This window comes from Thamnophis sirtalis, unplaced genomic scaffold, assembly GCF_051295495.1.
Source record: "Thamnophis sirtalis isolate CommonGarterSnake01/CBP01778 unplaced genomic scaffold, rThaSir2_p1.2 scaffold_1, whole genome shotgun sequence".
Lineage (NCBI taxonomy): Eukaryota > Metazoa > Chordata > Lepidosauria > Squamata > Natricidae > Thamnophis > Thamnophis sirtalis.
This window is the reverse complement of record NW_028261381.1, coordinates 169,844,022-169,857,686: the sequence shown is the minus strand read 5'-3', so window position 1 is coordinate 169,857,686 and position 13,665 is coordinate 169,844,022. Positions and strand designations below refer to the sequence as shown.

Sequence of the window (13,665 nt, the reverse complement as noted above, 5' to 3'; positions counted from 1 at the left end):
ACACCTACAAAGAGTAAAAGATTATGTCAGCTCCTTTCTCTCCCATCAGATTGGCCCAGCTAAGCCTTAAGCCACTGCCAATGTTGCATCTCTTCCTCCTCCTCCCACCCCCCCCCAGCAACCCGCCAGCTGCTCCCCACTGCCCCCTGGCGCCCCCAGACCTGCGCTGCAATGCTTCTCTCCCTCCCCTGAAAGCCAAGCCCATCTCAGCGAGACAGGCAGAGAGGCAGGAGAAGGATGCGGGGGGCTAAATGGGACTGCTGTGGGTCCTCTCCTTTCTCCAGTCCACCTTCTTCGGGGATGAGGTAAGACCCTCACTGCGTTTCGATATATATATATATATTTGGGGAGGGAGGGGGGGGGGCTTTTGCAGGTTGGAGCCAATGCAGCAGGATGGGGAGGGAGGGAGAGAGAAAACGGATGCAGAATGGAAAAGACTGCTTTTCCAGCCTTGTGCCCCCCCCCCAACCTTCCCCCCTCTCCCATCCCGATGCCAGCCGGTGCCCACCTGAGCAGCATATTAAAAAGAGACCCGGGGCTGGATGTGACATGACAAGGACCCAGAGGGGAAGGGGGGGGGAGGGCAGAGAATAAATTAGGGAGGGGGGTGTCGATCCATCGCCTGTGTGTGTGTGAAACACAGACTGTCGTTTTCTATTTTTAACGGCCCACATTGCGGTTTTGGAGACCCACAACTAGGCAAGGAGCGTTGTCTCTTCCTCTTGTTGGGTTGGTTGTGCTATCGAATCTGTGCACGTATGCATGTGTGTGATTGTGTGTGTGTGTGTGTGCGCGCTCTGTCGAGGGGTTGTCCATTCTCCCTGTTGTGAGCGAGGGGCGCGCAACATTTCTGCTCTCGCCGTCCAGCGATGGGAAGGCTGGCCAAGGGCGTGTAGTCGAAGAGTCTGTTTTGCAATTGGCAGTGTCTGTCTGCCTGTCTGTCTGGCAGGGAGGGGATGCTCCGTATGGATCCGGTCCCAAAGAGGGCCCTCTTCCCCACCCATCCCACATCCTCCCCTCCCCAAAGCGTAACCGGTTGGCCGAGGTTCAAGGGAGATGCCACTTGGGACGACGAGCCAATGCCACCCTTCAGGAGGGTGCGTTGTCCAGATAGGCTGCCCGAGCCAGAAAAAACACTGCTGCCTTCTTGGATTGCAAGCGAAACAGCTTCCATTGCTCGCTCGGCCGCCGTGGCTGGCAGCCAGGTAGCTGGGAAGGAGTTTGCCAAGCAGAACAGAAGAGAAAGCGGTGACTTTCCCTTGTCATTTGCGCCGTTCTCCGGCATTCCGAGGTAGACTGCCTCTCTCTTTGGAGGGTCCATTGAAGGTCCCCGATGGGTTTCCCACTTTGGACCTTGGGAGATGCTTCAAAAGGAAGCCACACGGGCCTTTTGCCCTCAGGGGCACATTGTGGCCGCCGCTGGAAGGAGGAAAAAGACGGTCACTCAAAGCTTTGATCGAAAACATTCCAGGCTCGTCACTTCCAATTGGGTCTTCCCTTTCCCTTTTGCCCGTCTTTGTAAAGGAAGAGGCCGAAGGTGGAAAGGCTCCTTTACTCAGGGTGCCAACACCAGCTGCCAGAGCTTTTGGAGAAGGCCCGTCTGCTGCGCTGCCTGCCCTCTTTTGCGGCCTGCACGCTGACAAAATTATGTGGCATCTTCAAAGTGCTTGGGTTGCTTTAGCTGCGCCAAGTTTGGGGGCACAAGATACGCAAGGCCCCAGTTTCCTAGGGGGAAAGGGTGGTAGTGCCCAGGGGTGGGTTCCAGATTCTGTTACTGCCGGTTCGCTCAGGGGCGCACTTTCGGGCGCGTGTGTGCTTGATGAGCGCAGTCTGCGCATGCACATAGTAAAAAAAATTGCTTCTGTGCATGTGCAGGAGCAAAAAAACAAGATGGCGGTGCCTACGGTGGCACCAATAGAACCGGTTCGGGGGCATGGCCGGCTGAGTTACTACCTACTCGCCTGAACCGGCCCGAATCGGTAGGAACCCACCTCTGGTAGTGCCCCAATTTTGAGGAGTGGGGCAGGGGGGTGTTTCTCTGAAGCCTCTCTGACGTTCTTGTCTGCTGGAATGGCCCCTCTAGGAATTCTCTCAATCTTTAACAGCCTCCTGGAAAGGAGTTACAAACGAGCTAGTCCTCAACTTACAACATTTCGTTTAGTGACTGTTCCAAATTGCAATTGCATTGGAAAAAAGTGACTTATAACCGGAGTTCGTACTGAACTTTTGCAGCATTCATGGAGTCAAAATTCAGACGCTTGGCAACCGACTCACATTAACGACGATTGAAGTGTCCCGGGGGGGGTTGGGGGTGTCATGTGATCCCCTCTTGCGACCTTCTGTCAAGCCAAGTCACTGGAGACGCGAGATTCGCTGAACGGCCGTGTGACTCACTTTGCAACTGCAGCAATTCACTTAACGGCTGGGGCGAGAAAGGTCGCAAGATGGGACAGAACTCGCTTAAAAACGATTTTGCTTAGCCACAGAAAGTTTTTGGGCTCAGATGTGGTTGTAAGTTGAGGACCGCCTGTATTTGCAGAGGGCTTGAGAGTGAATGGAACCCTGAACTAAAATAGCCATAATAATAGCACTTAAGACAGTGCTTTTTACAGCCCTCTCTAAGCGGTTTACAGAGTCAGCCTCTTGCCCCCAACAATCGGGGTCCTCGTTTCACCCACCTAGGAAGGATGGAAGGCTGAGTCAACCTTGAAACATTGTGTTATCTGCTTTTTCATTACCAAGTTATTACATTTTAACTTGCCAGGAATTGATTATATCTATTATTCCGTTTGCAATTGCCGAGAGAATGTAATATTGCGAGGATAAATGATAAATTTAGTACAAACCAAATGCTCAGTATGGTTTTCACCCATTATGTAACGATATTAATATAATATGTAGTGGGCCAGACTCATTAACACACCCACAGGCTTTATTTGTGTGTGGGAGGGAGGGACTGAGATGACGAGAATTGAGTGATTTGAAGGGAGATTTGAAAAAGGGGGGACTTTCTTGGCTTGTGCTATTCCCGGGTGTCAAATTTAAGATTCTTCCCTCCCCCATGTTTGCAGTATGGCCAAAATCAGTGTTTTCTTTTCAAACTTGGCAACTTTCAGCCGGGTGGACTTCAACTCCCAGAATTCCCCGGGCAACTAGGAATTGAACTTCACGTCTTAAAGTTGATCAGGTTGTGTTGGAAGAAATGTCCATCTGGGTTCAGCTCCAAGTGGGGAAAAAGACACTGGAAACATGGAGGCTGCTTGGAAAGATGGTTTAATGGTGGTCAGGACCACATGGTTTGAGGTCCTGAACAGAGAAGGTGGATCACACGCTTCCAGATATTGGGTGAAGAAGAAAAGAGAGAGAAAAAGGGGACTTGCTGGGCTTTTTATACTCCTGTTCCTGAGTAAGAAATGTATTCTGATTGGTTGTCAGACTCCCATGGGACCATGCGGGGGCAACTATCTAGGTTGCGTTTTGAGTCCAAGTTTGGTTGAGTTCCCAGATGCCATGTGGTGAGTTGGGTAAAGGGCTAATACTATCATGCCTTAATCCCATCCCCCTGGAGCTTAAGGGGAGGGATCTTTGTTATGTAGAATAGACTGACCCGGGCTTTTTAATAGCCCATTGTCAAAGGTGGGGGGGCTATTAAGAGTGGGTCTATTTCCCGCCTAAAAACATGTTTCTCCATTTCTGATCCAAGGAAATATAGTATTCTGCCTTTTCAACATTTCCCAGGATATTTCATTTTTCTAGGAGGGGGGGGGTTAACTTCCTACAGTTGAAAACACACAGGCCTGAATGAATTAAATTCTGCCAATTGCTGTGCGTAGAAAAACGAATATAAAATTCTGCCTCTCGTGAATACGTTCTTCTGCGTGGATGAAATGTCACGGTTGTAAGTAACACACCCATAGCAACACCGAGGCAGGTAGATTCCTCAAAGAGCAATTGATTAGATTTGTTTTCGAAACAAGCGGAGCTGTTGCGAAGATGCTCCAACTACAGGCAGTTATTGGGTCGGGGGCATGGGTGGGTTCCGACCGGCACTACTGCCGGTTCGCTCGTGCTCGCGCTTTGCATTAACATGCGCAATTAAAATTGTTCTGCGCATGCCACAGAACGGAACAAGAAGATGGCGCCGCCGATGATGCCAATCGGGGAACCGGTTTGGGGGCGTGGCAGGCCTGAGTTGCTGCCGGTTCCAGTGGCCCAGGCCACCAAACTACTACCAGTTCGGTCAAACCGGTCCGAACTGGTAGGAACCCACCACTGGTTGGGGGGGGGGATGTTTGTACCGGGGGGGGTGACTTTAATTTTCCTCCTGTGGAAATTGCATTGGCCCCAATCTTTTGGGGCTTAAATGTTTTGTAAACTTGCAGTAACTTCTTGGTAACTGTGAATTGGGCATCAATTTTTGTGAGTCTTTTCATTTATGCTTTAATTTAGTGCCTACTTAATATTTGGGGTCTTTCATTGATTAAGGTGACCAGACATCCCAGTCCCGATTTTTAACAATTTGTCCCGCGTCCCGCGGCGATTTTAAAAAGTCCCGATTTTTTTTACATTTTAATCAAGACACCACCCACCCACCCTGTCAATAGTGTCCCGCTTTACCAATGTTAAAATCTGGTCACCTTACATCGCTCAGTTTTGGAGGGTTTTTTTTGGTGGTGGTGTTGGGGGCTACTCTCCCATCCAAGAGCCGAGGTGGCGCAGTGGTTAGGGTGCAGTACTGCAGGCCACTTTAGCTGACTGTGAACTGCAGTTCAGCGGTTCAAATCTCACTGGCTCAAGGTCGACTCAGCCTTCCATCCTTCCGAGGTGGGTGAAATGAGAACCCGGACTGTGGGGGCGATATGCTGACTCAATTTGCTAAAAAATCTGTAAACCGCTTAGAGAGGGCTGAAAGCCCTATGAAGCAGTATATAAGTCAAATAAATAAATAAATAAATAAATAAATAAATAAATAATAAATAAATATTGATGAGTTGTGACTCAGCAAGTAGGTATCGTAATAAATCTTGATATTTACACAACAGTTGAGGCCTCTGCCTTAATCTTCGCTGAATGGATCTGTGGTCCCCTTTGTGATTGCGATTTGGGATTTTCTAATAAACAGCTCAGTCCTTTAGCTGTATCAGATCATTGTGGAAAGGGCTATGCAGAACCAGTTTGGGTCTCGTGGTGAAGGCACCAGACTAGAGATAGTGAGTTCTAGTCCTGCTTTAGGCAGGAAAGCTGGCTGGGTGACTTTGGACCAGTCATTCTCACACAGCCTAATCCAGTGATGGCTAAGCTTTTTTGGCTCGGGTGCCAGAAGCGTCCGTGCGTGCGTGGCCACACCCATAATTCAATCCCCGATGCACACCGCCACGCAGGAGCACACAACCTCCCAGTGCCCCGTGCATGCGTGCATGACCCCCGCTGCCCCTCCTGTGCATGCACACACACAGACACACACACACTGCCTTCCTGAAGCCTGGAGAGGGCAAGAACAGTCTCCCTTGCCCCCTGCCCGAGGCCCTCTGGAAGCCGGAAGCGGCCCATTTCCGAACTTCCGGTAGGCCCGTTTTCCGCCCTCCCCCGGTATCGGAGGCTTTTCTGAAGCCTGGGGAGGGTGGAAACGGCCAATCCAAGTCCTCCAGATGCCCTTCGAAGACTGAAAATCAGTTGAAAATAAAGATGGGATAAAAGTAAAATAAATAAATAATGATCTTGGGTTTCCCCCCCCCACACACACCATTTATTCATATTCTGTTCAGTAATTTTCAACTAGCCTTTTGCACATTTGCACATGGTTTTTACACACTTTTGTGTAAACATGAACTTCATCTGGCTCTTACTAAAGAGAAAGGAGTCACTAGGGTAAGGGTAACTATGGGATTTATAAATATGTTATAAAAAGATTTATAAAAATAGACAGGTCTTCAATCGTAGCCACTACTTTGATTTTTTTTTTTTTTACCATACCTTGGGATACTAAAAGACGCCTAAAAGACCCCTCTGCCTGTTTCCCCGTGCTTTTGATTCATTTTCTTCCTCTAAAAACATCGGTCAAACTGCTGTGGTCAGGGCCTGTTAAGGCGGCTAAAAACCAATGCAAAATAATAACAGCAAAGGCAAAGTGACAATGCAACACATAAAAGCTACCAAAAGAAGGAGGAAGGCACAGCAATTGACCCATGGCACAAAATGCACTAGGAGGGGTTGTGTATTCCTTTGCTGGAGGTGTTTAAATGGAGGCTGAAGTGACGATTGATCAGGGATGCTGATTTCGGCACTGGGCAGAAAGGGAGATGAACTAGATGATCTGTGAGACCCTTTCCCATCCTTATGGCCTATAATTCTATGAAACTTAATAATTACAGAGAGAGAGGGAGGGAGGGAGGGGGAGGGAGGGAGGGAGAGAGAGAGAGAGAGAGAGAGAGAGAAAGAGAAATATATGAAGAACGGTTGCAGGAACTGGGTATGTCTAGTTTAATGAAAAGAAGGACTAGGGGAGACATGACAGCAGTGTTCCAATATCTCAGGGGTTGCCACAAAGAAGAGGGAGTCAAGCTATTCTCCAAGGCACCTGAGGGCAGGACAAGAAGCAATGGGTGGAAATTCATCAAGGAGAGAAGCAACTTAGAACTGAGGAGAAATTTCCTGACAGTTAGAACAATTCGTCAGTGGAAAAACTTGCCTGCAGAAGTTGTGGGTTCTCCATCACTAGAGATTTTTAAGAAGAGATTGCACAACCATTTGTCTGAAGTGATGTAAGGTTTCTTGCCTAAGCAGGGGGTTGGACTAGAAGACCTCCAAGGTCCCTTCCAATTCTGTTATTCTATTCTATTCTATTCTACATATACATATAGATAGTCCTTCAGTTATGAAACGTTGTGTATGTGTGTGTGTGCATGCGTGTGCGCACGCAGTATATATATATATATGTGTGTATGTGTATATATACATAGACATACACATATACATACATACAGGTAGCCCTTGATATATGACTACAAATGAGCCCAAAATCTATGTTGCTAAGTGAAACATTAGTTGAGTTCCCCCCCCCTTTTTCTTTCTTTCTTGACAGGGTTGTTAAGTGAATTATTACATTTGTTAAGTAAGTACCCCAGTTGTTAAGTGAATCTAGTTTCCCCATTGATTTTGCTTATCAGTCAGTCACAAAACACGTTCACATGACCTCGGGACACTGAAACTGTCATAAATATGAGTCAGTTGCCAAGTGTCTGAATTTTGATCACACGATTGCAGAAATGTTGCAATGGTCGTAAGTGTGAAAAATGGTCATATGTTGCTTTTCTCAGTGCCGTTGTAACTAACGGTCACTAAATGAGCTGTTGTAAGTCAAGGACTACCTTTGTGTGTGTGAATGAGTGAGTGAGTGACTCTGTGTGTGTGTGTGTGTGTGTGTGTCTGTGTGTATGTGTACACATTCACACATATACATACATACCAATGGTGGGTTTAAAATTTTTTTAGAACCTCTTCTGTGGGTGTGGCCTGCTTTGTGGGAGTGGCTTGTCAGCCATGTGACTGGGTGGGAGTGGCTTGCCAGCCATGTGACTGAATGGGCGTGGCCAACTTGTAAAATGTGGTGAAACACACTTAACAACACTCTTGCTTAGCAACCAAAATGTTGGCTCAGGAACTCTGGCATTGAAGTGTGCAAGTCTTAAAGCTGTCAAGTTACAAGACCCTCGCGCCCCTAACCCTTTAGGAAAAAAAACCCAGGGGTGTTCAAACTTGAACAACTTTAAGACTTGTGGACTTCAACTCCCAGAATTCCTCCTCCAGTCATGTTGGCTCAGGAACTCTGGCATTTGAAGCACGCAAGTCTTAAAGCTGTCAAGTTACAAGACCCTCGCACCCCTAACCCTTTAGAAAAAAAAACCCCAGTGGTGTTCAAACTTGACAGCTTTAAGACTTGTGGACTTCAACTCCCAGAATTCCTCCTCTCGCTCTTCATCTTGATGATGTGCAGATGGAGGGGGCGGGAGGGAGCTGGAACCGGTTCTAAACGGCACTGTAGATTTGTGGAACCTCCTCTATAGAAGAGGTTAGAATTGACAGGACCCACCCCTGATTTGGACACTTTTCTAGATACACACACACCCTTGCATGAACCTCCCTCAGTTTTGCTGACCGGAAGTCCAGTTCCCCCACCATAGAGTCTCCTCCTAGCGTGGCATCTTTTTTCCTCTGTTGATCGGAAGTCCACTTCCCCCCACCATAGAGTCTCCTCCTAGCGCGGTGTCCTTTTTCCACTACTGATCCTAACCAAAAGCCCTATCAATTGTGGAGCCGACAGGGAGCCGCAACAGAGGGATGAAAGAGCCACATACGGCTCCAGAGCCACAGATTGCTGACCCCTGGGATAGGCTTTTCTGTCTGAGCAGGGGGTTGGACTAGAAGACCTTCGAGGTCCCCTCCTGCTCCGTTGTGTTAAACCACTATTTTGTGTCACTTCATTAATTTTCCTAGAGGGCACCATGGAGAAAGCTACCCATGTACATGTAACTCTCAACTTACAACAGTTCATTTAGCGTTCAAAGTTACAATGGCACTGACAAAAGTGACTTACGATCCTGTCTCGCACTTATGACCGTTGCAGCCTCCACATGGTCCACATCCAGAGACTTGGCAACCAACTCATTATTTATGACGGCTGAAATGTCCTGTCATCCCCTTTTGCGACCTTCTGCCGAGCAAAGGCAATGGGGAAGCCAGATTCCTGCAACGACGGTGTTGCAAACTTAGCAACGGCAACGATTCACTTAACAACCGTGGCAAGAAAGGTCATCGAGGGGAGGGGCGAAACTCCCTTAAGAAATGTTTCGCTGAGCGACAGAAATTTTGGGCTCCGTTGTGGCCGTAAATCAAGGACTACCTGTACTTGTTAAAAAAAAAGACTTGCCAGGAAGCTCTGTTTGTTTATTTATTTATTTTTGAATCCTTGGCGCCCTTTCTCTCCCTCCTGATTGTCTTCCCCTTCCCCAGATGTTGTAGACAGATCAATGTTCATCCTAGCATACCTGGCCCCTCTCTTCTCTCTTTATCCTCCCCAGGTTTGCTGAACCCCATCTGAAAGCTAAGCTAGCTAGGGATAAACCTGGGTAGCAGTCAGTCTGGTTGCCATGGCGATCCTGCTCTCTTTTGATTGGGCGCCAACACAGCATCCCGACCGTTCAGCATCTTCCTTTGATGTAGATCCCTGTGAAAAGCATCGCTGGGAGAGAAAAGGCTATAGATTTCTCTGGTGTCCAGAATTTTATTGACTTGACTTGGGAAAAAAGTCAGGCGGGGATATTTTATTTATGCATTTGTTAGCTTGACGGTACATGTATCTTTGGCCAAATAATAAGGATTCACGGTGGGATTAAAAAAAAAAAAAGCCCAACAGAAACATCCCTAAAGAGATAAAATGTCCACAAAAAGACAAATCAGATTAAAAAATAAATCAAATTACTTCTCAAAATGCAACAGTTCACGTTTTAAGATGAGCGGGCAGCAATACAAATATTTTAAACTAGTAGCTGAATACCCATGGTTCGCTATTAAAATATATGATCAGGCTTGATAAATTGACAGTTAAAGCTTGAACATTAATGAGTCTCCTCTCCCTTTTTCTCCCTCAGGCTTGCCCCACTGAATCCCCTCTTCTCCTATCCCCCTTTCTCTCCCTCAGGCTGGCCCCACTGATCCTCTCCTCTCCCCTTCTCTCCCTCAGGCTTGCCCCATAGAGGCCTCTCCTATCTTATCCCCTTCTCTCCCTCAATCTAACTCCTTCACATCAGAGCATTTTGCAGGTGGGGAGGGGGAGTAGTATGTCTAAACTACCAGCCCGCATACCAGATGAATCACACGTTGGCCATGCCCATGCCCAAGTGGCAGTTGGAACAGAGTTCTTTTCAGGTGGGGAGTAGAATGTCTAACTCCTTAGCATCAGAGCATGTTAATAATAATATAAGAAATACTAATGATCTGATGATCATTTTGAAAAATCCTTTCTTAGCGAGCACCTAGAAGCCAAGAGGAACATATGTGCCAAATTTCAAGTTTGTAGGCTTTATGGTTCTGGAGATTTTGTGATGATGTGTGAGTAGTATTTCAGCCTGGCTGATAAGGAGTCGAGCCCTGTAGCTCAATGGTTAACACATCTGCCTTAGAGGCAATAGAGCACAGGTTCGATTCCCAGCAAGGGTATGGCTAGCTGATGAGAGCTAAATAGCTTGAAATAGATCTATACTAGTCTCCCTTTATTTATTTATCAGCATAAATATAACAAATATATATATATATATATATATATATATATATATATATATATATATATATATATATATATATATATATATATATATATATATATATATATATATATATATATATATATATATATACACATACATACATACATACACACACACACACAGACACACACATAATGTTGCATTTGTGCTGATAAATAAATAAAGGGGAGAAAGGCTTCCTCCATATTTGGGCATACCAGGGGTTGTGACACAATACATACCTATTTCCCTGGCTTAGCTGATAAAGGAGGAGAGCCTGTGGCCTAGTGGCTAATATAACTGCCTAATATGTAATACAGCCCAGGTTCGAATCCCAGTAAGGGTATGGCTAGCTGAAGAGAGCTAAATAGCTTGAAATAGATGTATATTACAAATGCAACACAAATGTAACAAAGGCAACAGTAAAAATAATGGCTTTCTGTCGTGATGGTCTCTTGTGACGAGCCGATAGACAGAGAAAGGAAGCAGTATGCTTCCTCCATATTTGGGCCAGGGGTTGTGACACTATGTTTGTGTGTGTGTGTGTGTGTGTGTGTGTTTTATTTGTGCTATATGTATATATATATACACATATACAGATAAATAAGTAAAATAAGCAATGCAATACAATTCGACTTACAACCATTTGTTTATTGACCATTCAAAGTTATAATCTAGGGAATAAATCACTGAATAAAGTGACTTACAGCCAGTCCTCACACTTACGACCAATGCAGTGTCCTCGTGTTCATGTGCTCACCATTTGCAACCTTCTCAACTGGTTTCCAGCAAGCAAAATCAACGAGCAAGCTGGATTCATTTAATGACTGCACGCTTTGCTTAACAACTGCAAAGTCCAACAAAGGCAATTAAATTGGGCATGGCTCACTTAACGACTGTCTCACTTAACAACAAAAAATTCTGGTCTCAATTGCAGTCGTAAGGTGGAGGGCTATCTGTAATGATGATGAGATTAATAATGATGATAAGCACAGGGAGTCCTCAATTTGCAACTTTAATTGAGGCTGGCAATTATGATTATAAGTTGTGACGGTGGTAAAGCAGGTCATCCTGTGACCCCACCCAATTTTACTACCCTTTTCTTGTGGCAGTGAACATCATTTCCCAACAAAAATGTTGTAAATTGTAATCCCATGATTGCGGGAGGCTGCAAACAATCTTAAATGTGGACCGTTTGCCGAACGCTCAAAATGTGATCAGGTGACCATGGGGGCGGCAGCCATCGGAATGTCAGCCCCAGGTAAAAACCAAGTCGTGGTGGTGCAGTGGTTAGAAGGCAGTATTGCAGGCTGATTCTGCCCATTGCCAGGAGTTTGATTCTGACCCAATTACTTGGGTCAGCTCAAGGTTGAATCAGCCTTCCATCCTTCCGAGGTCGGTAGAATGCGGACACAGATTGATGGGGGCAAGAGGCTGACTCTGCAAGTCTATGTGCGATTAGTACTGCTTCCTTCCTTCCTTTCCTTTTTCTCTCCCTCCCCTTTCTCCTTCCTTCCTTCCTTCTCTCCCTCCCTTTTCTCCTGCACTCCTTCCTTCCTTCCTTCCTTCCTTCCTTCCTTCCTTCCTTCCTTCCTTCCTTCCTTCCTTCCTTCCTTCTTGGTGGAAGGGAGAGCTGTGATGACTCAGTGGTTAGAATGCAATATTGCAGGCACACTCTGCCCTCAGCCAGCAGTTCGATCCTGACTGGCTCAAGGTTGGCTCAGCCTTCCATCCTTCCGAGGTGGAACAAAATGAGGACCCAGATTGTTGGGGGGCAGTTCTGTAAATGGCTTAGAGAGTGCTGTAAAGCACTATGGGGCGGTATATAAATCTAAGCACTTTTGCTATTACTACCTTCTGTGGGGGTCTGTTGCTAAGCAACCGGTCATAATTTGAGGACCACCTGCAGTTCAAGTAAAAGCCCAACCGAGCCAAATATCAAAATGGAATAACACAATTAAATCCCCGTAAGGCAAATCAAAAGTAAAGTTTGAAAAAGCAAAGCAAGGTTGGAAAGGATCATTAATAACACCCAGCTCAGCCCACCTGGGGGTGGGCTCCCCTCTTGTCCTCCTCCGATTCTCAGTCTGTCAGGAACACATGTTGCCTTCACGAAAGCAGAAGGGAAGCAGGAGGGGGGGGGCTGGGATGGAAAAGGGGGAAGGGGGGGCTCTCTAGGGGCTCCTTTGTTTGCGCTGGTTGGGTTTTCTCTTTCCCTTTCTTTTCCTTTCATCTCTCCCCCTCTCCCCCTGCCCTGGAACTGGGATGAAATTTCAGTCGGCAGGAATGGATAACAACAGCTTGTTTGTTTAATGGCCCTTGGGGGCTGCAGGCTGGAGAGAGGGAACCCAACACTGGAACCATTTCTTTGTTCTTTCTCCTCAATTCTCTTTCAGGTTCAGTTATTTTTCCTCTTTCTTTCTTTTTCTGTCCTTTTCTCCCTCCTTCCTTCCTTCCTTTTTTCTTTTTCTCTCCCTCCCTCCTTTCTTTCTACCTTTTTCCTCTTTCCTTCCATCCCTCCCTCTTATTTTCCTTCCTTCCTTCTTCCTTTCCCTTCTTTCTTTCTTTTTCTTTCTACCTTTCTCCTCCCTCCCCTTCCTCTTCTTTTCCTTCCTTCCTCCCTTCTTCCCTTTTTCTTTCTTTCTTTATGTCTTTCTTTCTTTTTACCATTCTCCTCTTTCCCTCTTCTTTTCCTCCCTCCCTCCCTCCCTTTTTCTTTCTTTCTCTTTCTTTCTTTTTATTTCTTTCCACCTTTCTCCCCCCTCTCTCCCTTCCCTCACTCTTCTTTTATTTCCTCTTTCTTTCTCTTTCTTTCTACCTTTCTTTCTTTTTCTTTCTTTCTTTCCACCTTTCTCCTCCCCTCTCCCTTCCCTCACTCTTCTTTTACTTCCTCTTTCTTTCTCTTTCTTTCTACCTTTCTTTCTTTCTTTCTACCTTTCTCCTCTATCCCTCCCTCTTCTTTTCTTTCTTTCCTTCCTCCCTCCCTCCTTCCTTTCCTTTTTTCTTTCTTTCTTTTTCTCTTTTTCTTTCTTTCTTTTTCATTCTTTCTTTCCACCTTTTTTCTCCCTCCTTCCCCTCCCTCTTCTTTTCCTTCCTTCCTCCCTTCCCCCATCCTTTTTCTTTCTTTCTTTTTCTTTCTTTCCACCTTTCTCCTCCCTCCCTCTTATTTTCCTTCCTTCCTTCTTTCTTCCTTTCTTACTTTTTTTCTTCCTTCCTTCCTTTCCCCTCCCTCCCTTCTCTTTCTCTCTTTCTCCTTCCTTCTACATTTCTATTTTTAAAAAATTAAATCTCTCCTTTCTTATTTTACTAATATCAATATTTTGGTTCATACCTCTTCTGCTTTAGAGTTCTTTTTTCCCTTCAT

At 46.0% G+C, this 13,665-nt stretch overlaps 1 protein-coding gene across 1 annotated transcript in view; it reads left to right on the top strand.

Annotated features, from left to right (window-relative positions):
• The first annotated feature begins 219 nt into the window (after window positions 1-219).
• LOC148049840 (adenomatous polyposis coli protein 2-like) overlaps window positions 220-13,665 on the top strand; it is a 43,379-nt gene continuing 29,933 nt past the window's right edge. Inside the window, exon 1 of the mRNA XM_087703214.1 lies at window positions 220-305. Within this exon, the coding sequence (XP_087559340.1) occupies window positions 252-305 (54 nt within the window). The 5' untranslated portion in view covers window positions 220-251. The remainder of the gene's footprint in view (window positions 306-13,665) is intronic.